The sequence below is a fragment of the Rhinatrema bivittatum genome, chromosome 4, assembly GCF_901001135.1.
Source record: "Rhinatrema bivittatum chromosome 4, aRhiBiv1.1, whole genome shotgun sequence".
Classification (NCBI taxonomy): domain Eukaryota; kingdom Metazoa; phylum Chordata; class Amphibia; order Gymnophiona; family Rhinatrematidae; genus Rhinatrema; species Rhinatrema bivittatum.
The window spans coordinates 435826774-435843164 of NC_042618.1; the positions used below are offsets into that span (position 1 = coordinate 435826774).

Below are 16391 nucleotides of genomic sequence, written 5' to 3' on the forward strand. Positions count from 1 at the left end.
TGGCCACAGGGTCTGTCCGTGCATGAGGAAAGCAGGAAGATCAATACCGAATGTTTTAAAATTTTCAGTTATTTCTACTGTGTAGTCAGCTTGAAGTGAGGAGGAGGGGGGAGATTTGGAAAGGGGAAAATGGACCCCTCCCCCCACTACCACTGAAATCCAGCCCTGGACACAGATTGGGGGCAGGCGGATAGATGACAGAATTAAGACATTAAGACCTGAGGTGACAAAAGAGGGCAAACAGGAAGACTGAAGATTTGGGTTGAGCACACAAACATGTGATTCTGTGCGCATAAAGTTCCAAAGACAAATGGAACAAATGCATATTTCATAATAAATGAGGGAAATTCTCATTTGAAACAAACGTGAATCAAACAAAAATATTTTTTATGCATGTCCCTACTGGCTAGTGAGACATGCAGTGCAGGGACTGGGTTTCCAACACCCACCCCTTCCTCCAGCTCCTTCACCGTCCCCTCCCATTCCCCCTCCTCATTCCAACAGCCTTTCTACACCCTTCAGTCCCCCTCTACCCGTTGTCTTACCCCATCTCTCACTCCCTGCTCATGCTCCCCTCAATCAATGAAATCTTTCCCTCTCACCAATCCCCAGGTCCCTGGTAATTCTCATGCCAAGGAAAAAGCAAAGGGGGAGGGGAGGGAAGAAAAAGGAAAAAAATGGCTGAGGTAAGAAGTGAGGGTCAGAAGGGGAAAAGGGAGAGAGGAAGAGGGAAAAGAAAGGAGTAGAGAAAAGAAAATGAAAGGGCAGAGAAGGAAAGGGGTAGGAGAGAAGATGGGAAGAAGGAGAGGGAAGAATAGAAAAGAGGAAGGAGAGAAAGATGGAAAAAGGGGAAGGTGAAAGGAAAAGGGAACAAGAGAAAAGAGGGAGGAAAGCAGAGAGTGACAAGGAGAGGGAAGAAGAAAGGGCATGGAAGGACAGGAAAGGAGGGTGGTGAAGAGGGAGAAATTGAAACTGGAGAAAGGTGAAGAGAGAATAAGGCTTGGACAAAGGAGGGCAGGTATGGAAGGAAGGGAGGTATGAAGGGCAGGGGAGAAAGGGAAAGAGTGAGAGATGGAAAGGAAGAGAAGAGTGAGTTACTGGGAGGAAGGGCAGGAGAGAGGTGGGAGGAGCCTTGTTGCACTGAGTTCTGTACTAGAATCCTCTCACCTTTGTTCTCTTCCTTGTCATTCAGTTCCAGAAGGCTCAGGCCTTTCAGCCTTCTGAGAGCCAGAGCCCCAGGCAGCAGAGACACTCACTGCTTGCTGCTCTCCTCTGAAATGATAGCGATACCTGGGCAACCTTGCCTTTTATAAGTCACCTCCTGTGGTCATGCCATCATAAGAGAGTGGGAGAGACCATCTGAGGCAGAGGGAGAGGGGTGAGCAGAGGAGGAGAAACTGAGCTCAGTTTAGTAGAAATGAATTAAAGCAGTGAAATAAATAATGCCTGAAAATCCATTTCCAGCCCCCTGCTCCTCTCTGTATAGTGATTTTGTCTTTTTTTCTCTCTCTGTTTGAACTCATCCTTACCCTGACTTGTAACTCCAAGTTTGTATAGCCCAGGCTCTCTGCTCATCTCACAATGCGGTGATGGTGTCATTGAAAGCAAACCAGAAATTTGATCTTGTTTACTAGGACCTGAATTCTCTGGTTATTAGAGGCAAATGTCATCTTTTGCTCATTTGAATTCTGTCCTGAAGAAGAGAGTATTAGTTTTTGAAAGCGAGTCAAGAAATGTATTAAGTTAGTCCAATAAAGATATCAACATAGATTTTTTAATTTATAATTCCACCTTTCAGGTGCTTTAAAGCAGATTACATTTAGAAACGTCCCTGTCCCCAGAGGCAATGGAGGATGAAGTGGCCCGCCCAAGATCCCAAGAGGTGAACCCTAGCTTTCTGGTCTATATAGCCTGCTGCACTAACTACTAGGCTACTCCGCCAACTGCAACACCCTTTGTCTTTATTTGTTAACCTCTATTTCTGTGATTAACAGTGGCACAGAAAGACATTAAACTGAGGGGCATCTTAGTTAACTGTTGTTTTTGGATGCTGATCCTACTACTATTAGTACTTATCATTTCTATAGCACTACTAGATGTCCAGTTTAGCCCCTGAACTTTGTCGTTAGATTAAAGAAAACGATCTGTGGAACAGCAGAGGCTCACTGGCCTAGAGGACTGCTTTACTTTCAAATTAAAAATGTATTAAATGAAATACCTATAAATAAAGCTTCTGGAGCTTCTCCAAGTCTCTGCATCATAAAGCTTTATTCTCTTGTGGGTGATTTCCCTGAACATTTCTGTACAGCTTCAGCATGGATGTAATTTTGTTCTGTGATTTGTTTTCCCTTATCTCTTTCGGCCCTCAGGTTCCTCTCATGTAAGAATTGCTAACAGGGTCAGACCCAAGGTCTATCAATTTGTCTCTGACAATAGGAAGGAACAGGTGCTTTTAAAGCAGGCTTGGGCCAACATATAGTCCATGGGCCAAAATGCAGCCCACAAAATGTTTCAAAATTCATGGCTGGCACTTCCTGACTGCTGATCTGCAGTTCAAGGTCAAGCTCTAATTCAGTGGCCAGCCAGCTAGCTAACCAGGGGTGAGTGAGACTGAAAGCGGGTGCATGAGGTTGAGAGTGAAAGAAAGTGTCCTATACATCACATCTCCCATAATTCTTCCTGTTGCAGCAATCACATCTTTGCCATCTGTAACCCCCACTGCATCCCAGCACCTGCACATCCACCGAACAAAAAATGTATTTTGAAATATAATGGCAGAAAAAGACCATACAGTCCGTCTTGTCTGCCCATCCAGTACAATTCCTACCCCTCAATTGTGCTTGAACCATGTATTTTTTAAATTCAGATACTGTCCTTGTCTCCACCACCTCCACTGGGAAGCAGGTCCATGCATCCATCACTCTTTCTATAAAGAAATACGTCCTTGGATTACTTTTCAGTTTATCCCCTTTCACCCTCACCCCATGACTCCTCATTCTAGAGCCTCTTTGCCTTTGAAAGAATCCCTCCTTCTCTGCATAGAAACCTTAGAGGTATTCAAACGTCTCTATCATTTCTCCCCTACCTCACCTGTCCTCTAAGGTATACATTTTTAGATCTTTAAGTCTGTCCACCCCATTGATGTCCAGGAAGAAAATCTACCAGTCCTGACTCCGGCACAAACTGTCATCTGCCGGGTACTTGTGGATCAGACTGGCCACTATTGGAGACAGGAAGCTGGGCATGATTGACCTTCATCCAACCCAGCATGGCATTTCTAATGCTCTAAGATTGTGGAATAAACATTGTGCAGATGGGGAAAAAAGTATATATTTTTTTCTCTTGCACGACTGCATTTCTCTTGCACGACTGCATGTTCTGTAGCTTGCTGTTGACTTGTTTTCTGACTGCCGTGAGCAGGGATTTTTTTTCAGTGCGGGAATGATGGGCTTTTCCTGTGGAGCCACAGCAAATAAGTGATTCAGGGATTATGCATATGAGGAGGCTTCAAGCTAGAAGTGTGGGCAGGCGTTTTGGGCCAATTACTCTTAGGTTGTACCAACTTCATAACCCAAGCATTTGCCTAGTGTGGATGCCCTGCCTTTTTCTGTAGGGACCAGCATCACCAGAGCAAATTTGCATATCTAGTAAGGAAGCTCATGCATAAGGAAATGAGAGCTAATGCATTCCATGGCCTGAAACGCTTCATTAAACAGCCATTTTTGTCCTTTTTGGCCTCTCACGCAGCATCTACTCCAGATTTCAATAGCAAATATTGGTATTTTCAGCTTGCCTGAATTGCTATTTTCTTCAACCTCCTTTTCTTTCACAGAATGCGTGAATTAACCCTTCAATCGTTATACAGATATCTTTAAATGAAAAATATGACATTTAAATAATACCTCATGCCTGTTATCATAGATAGTGCTGGAACCACCTCCAGATCTGCAGGCAGATTATTCAAGCTGTAATTTAGCTCAGAGAATTTCTATTGGAGTTAATATCCAGCTGGGGTTAATGATCCAAAGCAAATCTCTTCCATGTCCAGGACAAAAATGAATCTCCTCTACATTCCGAATCTCAGTTGTATTTCTTAAATAGCCACTATTACACCGGTGCGAAGGAAACAAAATCTGATATTTAACTAGAGCCTATTATTCTTTTCCTGTCATTCCTTGCTGATCATTAAAGATGGGTAAGTACAGCAGCCTTTCTCTCTCCTCCTTGGTTCCTCAAGTGATGACACAGTCCAGTGATTGTAATATCACAGTCATTTCCATGGTAATCAATTGTGGTGTTATTAGAGGCACTAGACTGGGAGAGCAGTGGAAGAATGAGGCACAGAGGGAAGACTTGACTATGAAGGTGATAGCGTATTGTAAATGAAAGTCTTAATTAACCGAAAATGATAAGGAAAAAAAGTCAAAGACTAAGCATATGCATTTTAAGCTTGCCAGGATGTCTTGATTGCTCTTGCTCTGGGAAAGATATGATAATCATGGGGAGGGTTCCTTCTTGCAAATGTTGCAAAGTGTAGTGTCTCATTAATATGAAATTCTTGGGCACTGCTTCATTTTGTTATCTTGGTGAGATCATGCAAGTTCCTGGGAAATGTGGTTACAGGAGAACTCCATTCTTTTCTAGCCATGTACAGCATGGAAAGCAAGAGCAGCATAACTATGCAAGATGTTTTCCAGTTTTTCAAGATTTCGCATTAGGCCTGAATGCACGTTCGACTGCCATGGACAGACCTAAGTGACCGCATACTCTACAAACAGAAGTCAGCAAGAGACAGCAGCCTTTTACTTTTTATTATGCTGCGTGGCTGCTGCTTGTGTGCAACCAAAGTGAAGAACAATGCAGAATGTGAAAATAGCCTCTTGTAGGTTTCCTGCCAGTATTGCTTCTTCTGTCTATACTTGTCCTCTATCCTGATGGAGCAGTGCCATAAGGAAAGAGGAAGCTGGTACTGGACGCTGCAAACTAGGGCCAGCCATGACTCTGATTAATGGTAGGTGGAGGTTTTGGCTGTTGTGTGTTTGTCGTCTATAAATGTTAATTTCCAGCTGGCGTTATGGGTTATTTTATGCAATGTTGGACTTCACAGTAAAATGAAAAAGTCTTTCAACTGATGTATTTGTTGAAAAGGATAGCTCGGTATAAAACGCCCCAAGCATTTTTTCCATGGAAAGGAAGTTACAGAACAAGGGGGTAGACTCAGGAGTAACATAAGGAAATATTTGGTCACACAAAGGGTGGTGGTAGCTTCCCAGTCAAGGTTGTGGGAGCCATAAGTAAATAATATCCAAATATGTATTGTAGTCCTAAAGGCTAGATAGTTACCTGCCTTTATACTACCATTCAGTAACCATTGTGTGTGTACCTCACCTTGAGCTATCTCTGAAAAGGGATGAGCAAAATAAAAATAAATAACAGCATTGAAATTCAAGTGGAGAAGTGGCCTAGTGGTTAAAACAACAGGCTGAACACCTATTTCTCCCAGTGACGCTCTTTGTGTCTTTGGGCAAATCACTTCACCCTCCATTGCCTCAGGTAAAAACTTAGGGCTTAATTTACTAAACCTTTTTCCTCATTCTGTGGGGCGGATTTTAAGAGCCCTGCTCGCCGGTGCGCCTATGTTCAATAGGCCTACCGGCGCGCGCAGACCCCGGGACTCGCGTAAGTCCCGGGTTTTGGCGAGGAGGGGCGTGTCGGGGGGGCGGGCCCGAGCCGCGCTGCGTTTAGGGGGCGTGTCGGCAGCGTTTTGGGGGCGGGCCCAGGGGCGTGGTTACGGCCTGGGGCGGTCCGGGGCATGGCTGCGCCCTCCGGACCCGCCCCCAGGTTGCGTCCCGGCGCGCTAGCGGCCCGCTGGCGCGCGGGGATTTACGTCTCCCTCCGGGAAGCGTAAATCCCCCGACAAAGGTAAGGAGGGGGTTTAGACAGGGCCGGGCGGGTGGGTTAGGTAGAGGAAGGGAGGGGGAAGGTGAGGGGAGGGCGTTAGAGGATTCCCTCGAGGCCGCTCCGATTTCGGAGCGGCCTCGGAGGGAAAGGGGGTAGGCTGCGCGGCTCGGCGCACACCGGCTATACAGAATCGATAGCCTTGCGTGCGCCGATCCAGGATTTTAGCGGCTACGCGCGTATCTACTAAAATCCCGCGTACTTTTGCTAGCGCCTGATGCGCCAGCAAAAGTACGCCTATTCGCGCGGTCTGAAAATCTACCCCTATGTGTATGGGAAAAAAAAAGCTTAGTAAATCAGACCCTTAGATTGTAAGCCCTCTGGGGCAGGGAACTACATACTGAACTTGTTTGTAACTTGCCTATAAAATCATGAGTGGGGCAGACTGGGTAAACAAGGAATGGTTATTTATTCTTTCCAATAGTACTAGGACTAGGGGCTACTCCATGAAGCTAACAGGTAGTACATTTAAAACAAATTGGAGAAAGTGTTTTTTCCATTCAGCACACAATTAAACTGTGGAATTTGTTGCCAGAGGATGTAGTGAAAGCAGTTAGCAAAGCTGAATTTAAAAAGGGATTTGACAAGTTCCTGGAAGAAAAGTCCATAAACCATTATTAGCCATGTAGACTAGGGAAAGCCACTGGTGATGCATAAGGATCGGATCTATTCTTTGGAATCCTGCCAAGTACTTGTGACCTGAGAAGGTCATTATTGGAGACAGGATGCTGGATTTGTTGGACCCATGATCTGTCTGTGGCAGTTTCTCCAAATGGGTTTGTTTTGTGCATACTTTATAACAGGAATGAACCACATTTGTAAAACAGGGTATGTTGGGAATGATCTAGTCTCTCAGATTTATTGCTAATGCCCTTTTTACTACTCGTATTGTGCCAAAAAGAGCCTCCTTCTGGAGTTCATAGGGTGTAATTTTTATAGATAACAGAACCATAGCCAGGAAATCTGGCACATATGGCCAAGTAAAAAGTGCATTCTCACCCTGCACAACACATGATACCACAAGCTAAGAGACCATTTTTTTAAAAGTTAAAAACACTATTAATCATAATCTATAATTAAACAAGAGTGTGACCTTGGTCACAAAAATGTGACTCTTAGGTCTGTATGGATGTGATCCATAACTCCTGCTTAATTAATTACTAATTTCTACTTGTTAAGGGGTAGGAGCTGAACCTGTGCCTAGCTCAGAATGGAGGTAGGGGGAATTAACTGGCTCTTTTGGGAACTGTTATGAAGTTTTGGGATATGGATACCTCTCTGGTTTAATAAGATAAGTCCTGTTATAAAAATTAACATAAGTTATTTTGAATAAGTAATTTTTTAATGTTACAAAAGCATTTAATTTTAAAGAACACTAATAGAAATATATGAACATTGTAAAAGCCATTTTAAAAGTCAGTCAGTGTTTTCTGGTAAGGGATGATTAAAATGGCCATAGACACACAACGGCTCTGACAGGTATCATATCAAGGTATGTGTGGAAATTCTTCTTACAGGCCAGTGGCACTCAATATAATGAAGAAATTACTTACCTGATAATTTTGTTTTCCTTAGTGTAGACAGCTGGACTCAGGACCAGTGGGTTTATGCTCCTCTGCCAGCAGATGGAGACGGCGCAAGTTGATGTCACAGTATATATATTCCTGCAGTGACCCCCAGCCTGCCAGTATTCTCTTCAAAAGCATCTGTGGTCAGACTAGCAAAACTCTTGATTAAAAACATGATTAAAAACAGAACTGTACTCAACCATCCATAAACACTGAATTCACATAAGATTCTTGGTATCCCAAGCTAGGGACTGGATAAACCAGTAATCCTTTGGGACACAGAGCCTCACAGGAGGACTATTAACACACTCATGTGGCAGCCAAGGGCGGGAAGCTGAGTCCATCTGTCTACATTAGGAAAACAAAATTATCAGGTAATAAATAAAAAAAATTAATTTCTCCATTTCCTAGCATGTAGACCAGTGGGATGTACCAAAGCTACTCCCCAGCAGGGTGGGAGGCTGCCCGTGGACCAGTCAGCACAAACACATGCAAAGGCTGCATCCTCCTGGGCCTGCACATCCAGATGATAAAACCTGGAAAAAGTGTGTAAGGAGGAACACATTGCAGCTCGGCAGATATTGACGGGAGACAACAGACACATCTCCGCCCATGACACTGCTGAGCCCTAGTGGAAAGGGCCCCAACCTGAGAAGGCAACAGCTTTCCAGCATCCACATACGCGACTGTGACCACCTCCTTAATCCAATGAGCTGTGGTAGTCTGTGAAGCCAGAGCGCCCTGCTTACTCCCGCCATGAGAACAAACAGGTGATCCATCTTTCGAAAAGACTCAGAGACCTCCAGATATTGCATGACAAGACACTTAACATACAAGGAGCACAAAAGTCGAAACTCCTCCGCATCCTTGACCTTATCCAGGGATGACAAGGAGATGGACTGATTCAAATGAAAGTCTGAGACTACCTTGGGCAAGAAGGATGGAACAGTAAGCAGCTGTAACGACCCCGGAGTCACCCGAAGGAACGACTCCAAGCAAGACAAGGCCTGCAGCTCAGAAATCCGATGTTCAAACATATAGCCACCAGGAACAGAGTATTCAAAGTCAACAACCATAAGGAAGGCTACAATGGAACCAGTAACCTCAAGGGAGGCCTAAGGTGCTTCACTTCCTTCAAAAAATGGGCCACATCAGGATGCGACGACAAGGAAACACCATTATCCCAGGACAAGCAGGATGATAGTCCTCACATATGGGTGACGTCACTGGATAGAGCCCTATTACAGAAAACTTTCTGTCAAAGTTTCTAGAAACTTTTGACTGGCACATGAGCCCACTGAGTATGCCCAGCATGCCATGATCCCTCAAGCCACAGGGGTCTCCCTTCAGTCTTCTTTTTTTCTGCACTGCAGTTAGCCTCGTGGTGAAGGAGCCCTGTGTGATTGTATCACATACTAATTTTCCTCAGGAAAAAAGTTTAAAAATTTTCAAATTTCATTCCCTTCATAGGGGTCTCCCTTTCTCCACCGATTGGTGAGTACTCATTTTTTTCTCCGGTTGACGCCGTTTCACACCTTTTTCTAGTCAGAAGGCCGTCGACGGCTGTCCAGCCTTCAAAATGGCAACGGGTTTTAAAAAATGCCCGAATTGCCCTCACATCATGTCTATCACTGACCCGCATGTCGAGTGTGTTCTCTGGGCGAGAAACATAATGTATTTACGTGTCCACAATGTGCCAAAATGATGGCCAAAGGCAGACGGGCCCGTCTGGAGAAGATGGAACATCTCTTCCAAATTCAATTATTTCCATCGACGTCGACATTAACACAGTCGTCTCCGGCTGGAACGGCCAAAAAGTTAGTTATCAAAACAAAACGTCGTCCTGATGGAAGCGGTGACCAATCATCTCAGATTCCATCTCGGTCATCAATAAAATCAACAGCAGTGCTCGAGAAAAAAAGCACCGAGCATCGTGAAAAACATCGCCACCACCATCGATGGACTTCAACTCCCGATGTCGGATCGATTCCCGGAATGCCCTCGATACCCGTTGAGCTGTCACCGAAAAGGTCTCGATGCCTCTCACTCCAAAGCGATCCCCACCGATACCGACGCCGGGTACCGCGCCACCACAGGGATCTGTGGAAGAGCCGGTTCCGCCTTCTCTGCCACCCCCTATACCTGCTCTGACCTCAACAGCTATACGGGAGGAACTGGACGGGTTCATCCGCCAAGCAGTAAAAGACGCTCTGCGAGACCTGCACCAATACCATCACCTGCACCGATACCATCACAGGCACCGATGCCTACACTGATGCCTACACCAATGCTGACGCCAGACCTCTCACTATTCGCACCGATACTCACTAAGCTCGATGCCTTTATCGGTGCCCTCCCGAAGCAACCATTGCCATCAGGAACGAAGACTCCGATTCCCAATCCCAGGGAAGATGATGCCTCGGGGATCCTCACCGATGCCTGAACCAATACCAGGGCCTTTGGGGATTTCACATCCAAGGTTCCCGATTTCTCCATCGGTTCCATTACTTCCACCATCAATGCCGCTGCTGAAACCATCAATGCCTTCGATGCCACTTTTCATTCCTCACTCCATTCCTCCAAGGTGTCCTTTATCAGATACTTAGGATGAGGGAGACATCGATTCTTCATCTGAGGATATATTATCGGACCAATCCCCACTGGAAGAAAGGAGAAAGTCACCAGAGGACCTCTCATTTTCAAATTTGTAAAAGAGATGGCAGATACAGTTCCTTTCCAGCTGGTGGCAGAAGAGGACACGAGACAGAAAACCCTAGAGGTTTTACAATTTGTAGATCCTCCTAAGGAAGTTCTTGCAATACTTGTGCATGAAGTCCTCGTTGATCTTCAGCATAGACTATGGGAGCACCCTTGTTCAATACCACCAGTGAACAAGTGGACTGATGGCACATACCTGGTTCAGCATATACCAGGTTTTCAAAAACCTCAATTCCCGCACCAGTCTGTAGTGGTGGAGTCTGCCCAAAAGAAGTCAAAGAGAATCCGCCCTCACTCGTCTACGCCTCCTGGCAAGGAACAGAAATTCCTAGATGCTCTTGGCTGGAAAATGTTCCAAGGTTCCATGCTTGTCTCCAGAATTGCGTCCTATCAACTATATATGACTCAATACCAGCGCAATTTATGGAAACAAATACAAGAATTGACTGAGTCACTACCTCAGCAACACCAGGATTCCTTTAATAACATTATCTTTAAGGGTCTAGAGGCAGGCAAACACGAAGTACGTGCAGCTTATGACAGCTTTGAAACATCTACCAGAATGGCTGCAACTGGGATTAGTGCCCGCAGATGGGCCTGGCTAAAGGCTTCTGACCTCAGGCCTGAGATTCAAGAAAAGTTGGCAGATTTGCCTTGTACTGGTGACAAACTTTTTGGGGAGAAAGTACAAGATGCTGTGACGCAGCTAAAGGAGCATTCTGAAACTCTGCGCCAACTATCCGCTGTTCCAACAGAGACACCCTCTTCTGCACATCGTAGAGCCAGGAAAGACACTAGGAAACCCTATTACAGACCACAGAGATACTATCCTCCAGCACCCCGTGGTAGAACATCAAGACCATCCCAGAGAGGTCAAACCAGACAACCAAGGGCATCTAGATCTCAGCCTCCTCTTCAGACAGGCCCAGCATCGGGATTTTGAAAACCTGCCAGAGGACAGCAGCCACTCCACCAACCCAATCCCGGATATACCAGTGGGAGGTTGGATCTCCTTCTTTCTACCCTATTGGTCAAACATCACAACAGATCAATGGGTGCTATCCATTATAACACAAGGTTACCATCTGGATTTTCTTACAGTACCCAATCATTCTCCACCAAGTTCGCTTTGGGTACACAAAGACTATTCCACTTTTCTACAAACAGAATTATCCACCTTCCTGAGAGCCAGGGCCATGGAACCAGTTCCTTGGCCTCAGCAAGGCAGAGGATTCTACTCCCGCTATTTTCTCATTCCAAAGAAAACAGGAGGCCTACGTCCCATTTTACACCTCTGAAAGCTGTAAGTTTCGCTTAGAACACCTAATACTCTTGCATCAGCCCTGGCTGCACTGGCTCCATGTGGGAAAACAGGATTCCATCGGGAGCCCAGTCTCGGCCAGGGCTTAATTTTTTTCTTTTTTTAAATCTCAGGAGAAACAACAGTAGCAGGTAGGCAGGACAGAGTCTGGGGAACTATGAAAGCAGAAGACTCTATATAGCACACAGGTAATGGGAATACCCTGGAGTAGCAGTGCTGGTGGTGATGGGACAAGGAGAAGCAGAGGCAAGCTGCAGTCACAGAAAGTGAGGGATGAGCCAGGAGGAAGTGCCTGTGCAGTGTTGGGGAGGCTTCTGCCTGAGGTGACTGGGCTGAGCTCAGCTGGGCTGAACTCTTAAGACGGGACAGCTGGCTGTGGAATCGTGAACCTCCTGGAAAGTGGGGGTGCCAAGAAGATTGGAATGGGAAAGGGCTGGCAGCAAGTAAAAACTTTACATGACATGGCAGCACTGGAGTTGGTCACTCACTGAGCACATGAGCAGCAGCACAACAATGGAGTGTGCATGTCAGAGAGAGTAGGTCTGTGTCAAAGAGAACCCCCCCCCACACACACACGCATTGTGTGTGTGTATGTATCTGTGTCTTTTTCTCTGACACAAAGTATGGGTGGGGGTGTTTTTCTGACACACACTCACACTCTCATTTTCTGTGACACAAAGTCACACCCACACATTGAGAGTAAGAATGCATGTGTGTTCTTTGGGTCAAATAGACACGCATAGACATGCACTCTCAAATACAAAGTGGGTGTTTCTGTCTGAGAAACTTTGTGTATGTGTCTCTGACACAGGCTAGCAGACTCAGTAGTTAGCAACTAATTCAAGAGCTAATTCATTGGCAAGAGACTTTAACACCAGGGCAGGAACCTAGGAGATATATGAGTATATTTATATGAGAGATGAAACCAAACTTGTGGGGGTAGAACCGTAACTGCAGCTGTTTGCTCATCCCTGGTCTAGGGTGTGCTGTACTACTTAGTTATTTAGGAGAAATGTGAAATTTATGTTGGAGATTTTTTGTCTCAGTTTTGCCAAGCTCTAGGTCACATGATTATATACCTCTGAAAGATGTTTGGCTTGCTTCTGAAAGGTGTGGAAATATGCACTGCAGGGAAAGTGCATGAGAGAATCAGTCACAAACTCTGTGGGCTGATTTTGAAAAAAATCCCCTGGGCTGATATTTTCCTTTAATCTGTCCCTGAGCCTGGTGTTGCATGGCCATACCTGGGAACTCTCTGGATTTAGCCCAGAGACTCCAGAAATGTAGACAAATTTCCGGGTAGGACACTAAAATCTAGAGAGGGAGAAAAAAAACTAATAAAGGTAATCATGATGACTATATATACACCACAGCAAGAGCACACTTGCCAACTCAGGGTGGGCAGGGTTTCATTGATCTGCCTGATGAATTGATGATTAATATTAAATATTGATACTGATTATATTGATTGAATAATGGTGAATTGAATAATAGTGATGAATTGGTGATTAAAACAATGATTATGAATATATGAATGATAATTAATGATGGTGATAAATGGCCCCTTCACCAGGCCTCAAAAATAGTCCCCGCCCCTGCTAATCCTGAGAAATCTCAGTGAGCTGGATTCAAAAGTTCCCAGATATGTGCATGGCAAGACGAGCAGGTGCGTAGCCCTCATCCGTGGGAAGCTGAAGAGACAGGTGGAGGAACAACAGTGTCAGGCCTATGCTGAAAATAAAACAAGGGCAGAGTGGGCTGATGCTACTGGAGGAGGAAGTGGAGTGTATGTTCTGTGGGCTGGGGGAAAGAGGAGGCTCCTGTGCTAATGAGAATAGAGGTGAGAAGAGACAAGGAGAGTGCATGTGTGTATGGAAGAGAGAGAGAGAGAGAAGTACATGTGTGTATGCATCTATGGGTGTGTGTGGAAAAGGGAGCTTGGGGGGGTTGCCATACCATACGTACCGTGCCTTGCCTCAGACAGCAGATTGCCTTGAGCCCTCCGTGCTACTGTTGGAAAAGGATGCTGAGCTTCTTTGACCCAGTACGGCAACTTATGTTCTTATGATCACATTTTTGTATTTATTTTGTCACAAATTATACTGTAAATGAGCATTCAATTTTCTTAAGCTTGGAAATGTTTATAAATTAAACCCGAATGCGCCGAGCCCTCCGTCTCTCTTATGTTTTGTGACAATTCGTAGAAAAATGTTTCTTTCAGATCCTAACTCCGGATAGAGGAAAGTGCTAGACTCAGCTCGCCGGGAGTCCCCGTGTATTGTACGCATGCTCAAGTAGTTTAGCGTTCAAAGGAAAGCCGAGGTGCAGATTTGGGTGATAGCAAAATCAGTGTAATAAGAAGCAGGAAAACACGTTGGCTTATTTTTTTTCTGACACATTTGCTGGAACTACCAACAACAACAAAAACAGAGCACGCGGATTATGCAGCCAAAGCACGTTACTGTAGCAGTGCTCCCTCTACCCTCGGTGCCTCCGCTATTGCCATTTTTAAATTGCCGCCGCTTGGGGGGAGCCAACGGGCAGCCGAGGAGATCCCTGGGGGCGGGCCGCTGGGGCCGGGTTTCCATGGTGACGAGGGGAGCGGGTCGGCGTTCGGGCGGGAGGCTCCCGTCTGGCGCGGGTGGCCGCCACTCGCTGGTAAGCCGCGGTCGCCAAATCTCGTGTCCTTGCCGCGCCCCGCTGGAAGCGCTTCCGCCTCCGGGGGAGATGGGCTGCGGCTGCTCCACGGCCGCCACCGGCGCGTCCAGGGGAGGTAAGCGGCGGGGATCGCCGGCTCGCTCGCGTCCCGACCGGGCAGGGTGGCTCTCTGCGACCCTAGGAGGGAATTCCTAGCGGCTCCGCCTTTTTTTTCCTTTCTTTTCTCTTACCCTTCCACCGTTGCCACTTCTTGCGCCGAGCCGGTCGACGTGGGCTCTTTCTCGGCGATGCCCAGCCCGTTCGTGGGCTCCCTCTTGTTATCCAGCCCAAGCAAATGTGCTAACCCGATCCGATGCAGCCAGCGCGGGAGCGGATTCGCCTGTGCACGGTGCAAGCTGAGGCGTTTAGAGACTGGGGGGCGGGGGGCGGTGGATCAAGGAAAATACTGAAAAGCCGATTCTGGCCATTTATTGGGTGGGGGTACTGCTTTAGCTCTCGTTATTTCAAGCCTTCAAATGAGGAGAATTGGAGGGAGGTTTAGGAACTGTTGTAAGCGGATAGAACTTTACCAGCAGCGATGCTCCCTTCAGTTACCGAGTTTATAATCGGAATAGCATAGCCAGGGTCAATATCAGGAAATATAACCAAATCCCCCCCCCCTCCTTTAAAAAAAATAAATAAAAGAGCACGATCATGGTCACTTTTTTTTTTATTTCCTTCTTTTGCCAGTGAGTTAATTTTCAGAGAGGCTACGATCTCTCTAAAACTTGTAGTTTGCATGTTCCTCCTTGCCCTTATGTAGGTAAATGCGGAAATGTCTTTTTGCATGGCTTTCTAGAGGAACAGCACAAGTTTTCCCGGACTCCTCCTGTGCTCTTCAGCAAGCAGGCTTGCACTCTTCCGAAGTACTGTAAGAGCAAAAATAACTCCAGTCAGGGAGACGATATTTCTTTCCTCCTTCCTTGACCGTGGAAATGTTCTAAGAAACAGATTACAGTTCTTCAGTAACACTGCAGTATGCATACAAATGCGATTGGCAACCAAAATACAGTGGGCTTCATTAAGATGCATGGCGATAGGTTTAAAGGAGAGCAAAAATGCAAGATTTGTGGCGATGCAGTACAATGTTTAGTACTCTCTTTTATAGAGGAGATGTTAAGTTAATGGCACAGCATTGACATTTCAGGAGATCGTCTTGAGTAATTAAGTGGATGAACCCGAAAGGCTGCAGTTCACAGTATTTTACCACCGATTTTTCTCCATTTTGGCCCATAACGAATTATGAAAGATCGCTGATGGACAACATTAACAATAATAACGTTTTCAGTTATTTGTGCCTGCCATTTGGAAGTCCTGTTTCATATGCAGCTCTTATATTCTTAAAATCAAAAGGGGCAATTCTATCCAGTAGACTTTACTAGATCAATTCAAAATTTAGAGATTCATTAATTTTATGTGGTACTGCCTATGTATTTTATTTCAGCATGAGGGAGGGCCAGTGTCAAGTGCCCTGGGGGAGAACCAAAGTGAGGGTCTCAGGTGTACAGCTCCGTATTCTAGGCACTACTAGGCTTTCCAGAAAATCCCATAAAAAGGGATTTTCTATCTGCACAAAGCCTGACTCCTTGTGTCATGAAAAGTCGTGACCCCTATCATAAGGCGCCTTTTGGATAACTGTTGTTCAGTGCTGTGTTCTGAATGGCTAATGGTGCTGCTTTTGTGATGTCAGACCAGATTTATACAGAGGCATGGGGACCCATTTTCGTTAGCCTGTGTAGCTGCAAAGTCCGCAGGGACTTTTTACTGGCAGACCTTGAGAATGGACTTTGAATCCGCGGACATTCCCCCTGTGGGCAGAAAATGGCCACCAAATAATATCTATAGACTTGAAAACCCAGCCTAGGTGTGGTGTTTGCCTTTCCTGCACTCTCCCTGCCCCCCCCCCCCCCCCAAATGTGCTAAAAGTCTGCCCGGTGTGGAAGAATGTGGGTATCTGTATGAAGGCAAGTAACAAAAAAAAGGCAATTTAGCTAGCGAATACCTATTGAGCCAGGTAAATGGCTTTGAATATTGTCATCTAAGGGGGCAATTTTGAATAGCTTGCCTAGTTTCAAGGTATGCAGGCAATCTTGCATGTGTGAATCTTACAGTTAATTTTCAAAATTTGA

The 16391-nt window shown here is 45.7% G+C and overlaps 1 protein-coding gene across 5 annotated transcripts in view; it reads left to right on the forward strand.

The window, feature by feature from the left end:
* The first annotated feature begins 13135 nt into the window (after nucleotides 1–13135).
* C4H12orf75 (chromosome 4 C12orf75 homolog) overlaps nucleotides 13136–16391 on the forward strand; it is a 75484-nt gene continuing 72228 nt past the window's right edge. Inside the window, exon 1 of one of the 5 annotated variants that reach the window (XM_029601537.1) lies at nucleotides 13136–13231. In XM_029601537.1, the coding sequence (XP_029457397.1) occupies nucleotides 13210–13231 (22 nt within the window). In that variant the 5' untranslated portion in view covers nucleotides 13136–13209. The other 4 variants (XM_029601538.1, XM_029601535.1, XM_029601534.1 and 1 more) reach the window with 4 other exon arrangements.